Below are 6881 nucleotides of genomic sequence, written 5' to 3'. Positions count from 1 at the left end.
TATCATAAAACGGAACGATTTCTATCAAACCGGTTTAAAAAGACCTATGCAGATAACACAAATAGAGGCAATAAAGTCGCAAATAGCTTTCCAGGGGAACCAAATGGCGTCTGAAGGCTCCGCAAGCTTTTGCTGGGCTGGGGCAGGAGCGCACGAAATGGGATTTATGCACTTTTTAGGCTTTTTCGGCCTAAGATATTGAAACTCGCCCCACTTGATGCGGCGAGAAGACCCGCAAAGGCTCTTGAAAGCGAATCGAGGGGGATTTTACAGCCCAGCTTTGGCAAATCTTTGGGAAAACAGCTTTGCAGACGTGAGAATATTTAAGCAGGACTTTGCTCTAAACCGTTACAAATCACCCCAAACGGTCAAGTTCCACTTTCTCTGCTCCTATGTGCGGCTTTTTTTACACGATTTCGCTCACTTTCTTTTTTTTCCCCCCTTAAATGAAAGGTGCCGTTTTCTTTTTGTTTCCCTTGAAAGTGACTCTGAACCCGCCTCTTTCTAATCGTAATGATCTTGAAATTCCGGGCTATCTCCCTTTTCATTTATTTATTCCCCATTGCCCTAAGCCGCCGCTTCACCTTCACCCCCAGCCCTGCAACACGCGGGGGAAATGATGGAACAAAACCCGCTATAGAGCTTAATTACTGCACGATTTAGAAATTAATAAAGATAATAAAGTTCAAGGGAAGGCTCGATAAGCACGGAGGTTTAAATTCCATCGTGTTTAAGCCACCAAAGGTTTAAAATTGAGAAGAAAACAACAACTTCAGCTGCCATCGCAGCGAATTGCGCCAGAGAAGCGGCAAGAGGGTTTATTGGGGAGAAAAGTAACTTTCCTGGTGAAATCACCCCAGGAATAGACGAGTAAATCGAATAAAACCCAGTAAATCGGGAAAGTTTCAGCTCGCAAACCTTTCTGTGTTATATTTAGGGAGCCCCAGGTTGGATTATTTCCCCCCCACACTCAGTATTTTCCAAAGAGGGAGCAGACAGACAGACAGGAGGGGAAGAAACCCACCACGCCACCGCAACTCTCGCAGTTCACCAGCTGAAAGTCGCTCCTTTTGCCCCAAATTCCACCTCTTTTTTGCCCTCTCCACCAGGATTTCCCCCCCCACCCCTCCCCGCACAATACCACACATGCCATTTTAACCCAGAAACTTAAGACAGTTGGGGAATGAAATTGGATAATTAGAAAAAGCTGTGTGCGCAGAGACAGGGGAGGCGAAGCTGCTTTGCTGCGGGAGAAAAGGCAAAAAGAAATTAACATACAATATCAAAGGAAAATAAAGCCAAACTGGATTTTCACCGTCTTTTTCTTCATTAGAAATAAACGCTTGTGAAATATCCAACCTCCTCTAAGTAGGTTCAGGGTTTGGGGAAACGCCTGGTTGAAGGCTCTCTGAATTATTCCCCAATTTCCCCCCTATTTTCTCTCCCAAAGCAGCAAAACCAAAGCGGCGCCGAGCGCATCCCCCTCCGCACCCCAAACCCATCCAGCCCCCCCCCAAAAAGCCCCAAATAATGGTAAGAAGCATCAAAATAACGCCAAGAAGCAGCAGCGCAGCAGCGGCGGAACCCAGCGCTCTGCTGGGGAGGGGGAGGAAAGCGCAGCGGAGCGGGGGAAGAACAAGGCGGGGGGGTCAATAATTAAGGATCTCAGTCGCTTTTGGGGTGGCAAAAATTACGAGAAGCAAGAGGGTGGAAAGGTCGGGGGGGTGGGGGGAGATATTGTGATTATTTTTAAATTTAATTATTAAATTTAAATTTTACCCCAAATTTTAATAATTTCGAAAATCTCTATTTTTTTAACATTTTTTCGCCCGCTTGTCCTTCACCCCCCCCACCCCCCCCTTTATTTTATTTCCACGCGTGGCTCCGTTGGTAAACAAACGGGCGGGGGTCCGGGGGTTGGGAGGCGGGGGTGGGGGGGGGGTTGCCTTTGTTCAACGTGAAGGTCCCGGCCCGGTGCTGCCAGATGTCGCTGTTGCTCCACGGTGCCGTTCCCGGTCCCGCCAACTTGACCCCCGTGACGTCGCCCCCGTCTGAATCATCAAGGCCATTTTCAATCCTCATTGGCCTGGGCATCACGTGGGGGGGGCTGGGAAAGGGCGGGGGGGGTGGGGGGGGAAGAGCGATGCGTGGATAATTATGGTGCTTGATATTTTTTTTTTTCCCCCCTAAAAAAAAGATGTCAGCCCCTGGCTGGACTATTCCTCCTTAAAAAGCCTCTCTGAAAATGTCATGTCCCAACAATGTGACTTCTAACTCGTTTTTGATGGACTCGTTGGCCGGTACCTGTAGAGGGGAGAATTATTCCTCCAGCCAAGGGATGTACATGCAGCCTGGGAGCGATTTCAGCTGCGGAGTCATGAGGAACTGTGGAATTATCCCGTCTCTTTCCAAAAGGGACGAGGTGAATAGCTCTACCTTAGCTCTCAGCACCTATCCATCTTACCTTTCGCAGCTAGACACTTGGTGTGACCCCAAAAATGCGTACAGGATCGAGCAACCTGTTGCAAGACAGCTCCCATCCTGCTCCTTCCCAACCAATGTCAAGGAAGAAAATGTTTGCTGTATGTATAACGCTGATAAAAGAGCCAAAAATGCCACAGAGCCAACCCTCTACCCCAACCAAATGCCTGAGTCTTGCCTAAATGACCATGAAGTCCCCGTTCCCAGCTACTACCGAGCAAGCCAAGGTTACCCCTCCATGGAGAAGACGTCAAATTGCAACAATCCAAATGAGTTTGAGGCAAGTTTTGAAGCCAGGGCGAGCCTGAACCCAAGGAATGAGCATCTGGAACCAGCACCACCACCTCCTCCACCACCTCCTCCGCCTCCCCCGCTGGCGAAAGTGAATTTCCCCGAAAACACAAAAGCAGAGCAGATCCAGAACACGGCCAGCAACGAAATTAAAACCGAAAAGAGCGCCCCAGCACCCAAACCCAGCCCTTCGGAAGCAGAGAAAGACCCGAGCAAAAGCACTGACACCAGCACTGATAACTCTGACAATGAAGCGAAAGGTAAGGGAACCGTTCATCACCGGTAGCTAATTTCGGCAATTAGTAATCAGCCGTAGCTAATAAGAGCAATGCGAATATGCAGGAATGTGCTCTCCGTTCTGCCAACTTCTCCTCTAGAAATTGGCACAAGAATTGTGTTGTTGCTGGCTTTGGGAGGAAATATTCTTCCTCGAAAGGTTGGTGTCGCTTGTGTTTTGTGTGCTTTTATTAATTTTTGTCTTTTTAATTTTATTTAACTATGTATATATTAGAGATGAGAAAAAAAGAGCAGGAGAAGTCGCCCTCGCCCTGTTTATACGGAGAAAATTTGCTGTGCATGTACTTGTTAAAGCAAAAAATGGTCCTTGCCATCAGAATGTGAAAATATGAGGCGCTTTTGCTCTGAAATCGCGAAGACTTGGGGTTTGTTTGCTTGGAAGGGGGGGGTTCTAGGTGGGGATCGTGGGTTTTAAGGCACATGAACCCTGGTTATTTCCAACCCCCCCTTTCAGACGGTTTTCTATGCTTTATTTCCGTGTGCGGGGTGGAATTGGCTCCTTGGCTTTGCTCGGTGTTCAAGTGCGTTCAAAATATATGTAAATATAATATATATATGAACTGCGTAGGGTCTAATTTGCAGTTCCAAACATCTCAGGCTGGAGTTGCGCACTGGGGCTCATTTCAAGGCTTGGGAGCTCGTTGGGAGAGGAAAAAGCTGCTTTGCTTTGCTTTCTTTTTATCCTGGCGAATTGAGGTCTTGTTTGCGAAGGCAGAAAATGTTTCTGTGTGTTGAGCAGATGTTTCAAGTTTGGGGTTGTCTGCAAAGAGCCTTCCATTGAGCGCATTTTATTGTCATTGTCGAGATTGCATATGGCTGGAAATCTCTGTGGATGGGAATAGTCGGGTTTGTTTCTGTCTTCATTTGCAGCTGGGTGGATTCAGAGGCTTCTTGGGGGTCAATAAGTGAGGGGGATGTGAAGGGATGGGTTGAATTGCCCGAAAAAAAGTTGGGAGAATATATGATTCGTGTCTATGCGGGGGGATTGCGTGGTGTGCAATGTGGATTAAAATATCCGGGGCTGAGCTATAATTAGTGCTGTGGCAGCAGCAGGATGGCCGGGCTGTATGGCGATGTATGTGCATATAGGGCTGAACGCATGTAGGACGTGTGTGGACCCCCCTTTCCCTGCACATAAGCACCAGCAAAACCTGTCCCTTGGCGTTCGCTCCCCACTAAAAAACCCCAAAACCACATCAAAAATTGGCCTTTAAAAAGCAAACACTTATTTTTTATTATTATTTTTCTCTCCCCCCCATTCTGTATTCAAAGGGAACTGATATTATCTGACACTTGAGTTACAATTACACACACGCACCAAAATAAAGGCAAAGTCAAGGTTATCAAAACCCCCGCAAACTTATCCGCACAAAGAACCTCCAGTGTCCACGCCAAGAGGGGTTTTGGTGGGAGTGAACCCAACAGGAGGCTGAGATTGGGTTGGATTCGTAATTGGGGAGGAAATAAATACGGAAATAAATACAGATAAAGTCTCGTTTTGCTTCGGATGGTAAACGCAAAATGGGTGCGTGGAGAAAAATGAGGTTTCCCAGATTTGTTTTCCTTTTTAAAGGGCATTTCGTGTTGTTCGCAGTGTTTGCAAATGGTCAGATCCAATTTGGGGCGGATTTTGTTGGCTTCTATTGCTGTTGCTGCCTTTGAAAATCTTTTCTAGCTTCTGTTTTCGTTTGTGTTGAACCTGGTTTATTCTTATTATCGTCATTATTATTCGTGCGGAAGGTAAGAGACCTTTCTGTCATTTGAGCATTGTGGGGGCGAGAATGTTTCCAAGAGGATTTGCAGGGTTTGGTGGCATTAAAGGTTTTCTGCGACCGCCAAAGTGGGTCCTGGTCACACCAGCGAATTTTGAAGGTGCCTTTGGCTTAACCCCAGGTTTTTCTTCGCGTTTCCCGAGGAGGTTGTTGCTACAATCGCAGGATCCGCTTGGCTCTTTTCTTACAGTTTAATCCCCAAAATGTTGGCCGGCTGCTGGTGCCAGGATTTTCTCATGACCAAATTCAAAGCTCAAGTATTTCGCCGTGTTTATTTATGGACGTGTGAAATACGTTTGCCTTTGCGAAGTGGATGTGTGCGTACCCAGACGGGTGCGCAGGGTGTAGATGGGATTACAATTATCTCCCGATTTACCTATTTATCCCCACTCAGCTCATAAAGGCAAATCTATTTCATACAACTCCAGCTCACGGAAAATACACTTGGCGGCAAAGCTGCTCGGGGGGTCTCCAGGATGAGCCAAAATAGGTTGATTTCCCCCCCAAATAACACGCCTTTAGGCAAATATTTCAGCTCGCGGTTCATTTTGAAAAGCCAAAGAAACTGGGGGTTTTTTGAGGGTGGTAAAGGGTGACTTGGGGAAGCCACAAAGACTCCGAAAATCGCATTGCTGCTCTCAGGTTAATTTTAATTAGTGGTGTTTTAAGCCCTGGTGAGGACAGAATGGTGGGGAGCGCGGAGCGGGGCGGTTTTTCCGCCGGAGAGGTGGAGGTGTGCGCTGCTCCCACCCGTTTACTCCCATGCACCGAATGCCTTAAACCACCCTCTTATCTCCCTTAAATCTGCTCTTCCCTTCCTAAAACCCGCAGGAGAGCGAGTCAGCCCCACTCCCTTTTTTCTGCCCAGAGGCGAGCTGGTTTCTCATTTAAAAATACAATAAAATAATAAAAAATACATATACACACATATTTTTAATATGTGTGTGTGTGTCCCCACTCCAAGAAACTGCTTTGCCAAATGATGCAATCGGGTAAGTTCTCTTTCCCATTCCCCGGATACTTATGTGACGATGTTATTTTTAACAGAGGATATAAAGGCAGAAAACACTACAGGAAATTGGCTGACAGCAAAGAGCGGAAGAAAGAAAAGGTGTCCGTACACCAAGCACCAGACGCTGGAGCTGGAGAAGGAATTCTTGTTCAATATGTACTTGACCCGTGAGCGCCGCCTGGAGATTAGTAAAAGCATTAACCTGACAGACAGACAAGTCAAAATCTGGTTTCAAAACCGCAGGATGAAACTCAAGAAAATGAACAGAGAGAACCGAATCCGTGAACTGACTTCGAATTTCAATTTCACTTGAGTGCGCCCCAGCCCCCCTGTGCAAGCGAGGGAGGGGGGAGAAGCGAAGGAAAAGGGGGGAAATAGAGAAAAAAATACAAAATTAAAAAGCCTTGTGCATCTGGGGGGGTATTTTATTTCATTTTAATTCCCCCCCCCTTTCCTCGGTATAAATGCGATGCGTGTGCAAAAATGAAAGGACCTCAAGTGATTTGGGTATTTGCAGTTGGTAGAGAGAAGACGCAGCGGTAGGAGCATGAGGGTCTATATTGCATCCGTGTTTCTATGTAAAATAAAGATGGAGCTGGTTGCTAAAAACCACCTTATAAAATGTTTAAGTTATTGACGTGCAGCACAAAGCAGAAGGACCTTTCTCTATGCATTTTATGTTTAGGCTGATAGATGCGTCCCAAAGTTTGCTTTTCATATCCTAGTGTAGTCTGCCTATTGTATAATAAAAACGACTAAAAGATGGATTTCATATAAGTGTCTGTAAATTAAAGTTGCGGTGGGAACATGCTCACATCCTGTAGTTATGCAGTTTCTCCCCATGAAGTGATGCTATCTACCATATATTTAAGGCAAAAAAAAAAATTAATTAAAAAATAAAGCAGTATTGGTATCTTATTATGAAAAAGTCCATTTCTCGTGGCTGTGTTATTTAAATATATCCTGTATGTGTTATACTCTGCATGTATCTTCCTTTATGGAGCAAAATAAATTTCATAGAACCGTGT

The 6881-nt window shown here is 46.0% G+C and overlaps 1 protein-coding gene across 1 annotated transcript; it reads left to right on the top strand.

Annotated features, from left to right (window-relative positions):
• Nucleotides 1-2196: 2196 nt before the first annotated feature.
• Nucleotides 2197-6874, top strand: HOXC10 (homeobox C10). Its single transcript, XM_065858931.2, has 2 exons — nt 2197-3032; nt 5889-6874. Exons 1-2 carry the CDS (start codon nt 2246-2248, stop codon nt 6164-6166), a joined length of 1065 nt encoding a protein of 354 aa, XP_065715003.1. The 5' UTR covers nt 2197-2245; the 3' UTR covers nt 6167-6874.
• Nucleotides 6875-6881: the final 7 nt, after the last annotated feature.

This window comes from Patagioenas fasciata, chromosome 28 (assembly GCF_037038585.1).
Source record: "Patagioenas fasciata isolate bPatFas1 chromosome 28, bPatFas1.hap1, whole genome shotgun sequence".
NCBI classification, from domain to species: domain Eukaryota; kingdom Metazoa; phylum Chordata; class Aves; order Columbiformes; family Columbidae; genus Patagioenas; species Patagioenas fasciata.
Note: the sequence above shows the minus strand (reverse complement) of the source record. Positions and strands in the feature narration are given on the sequence as shown.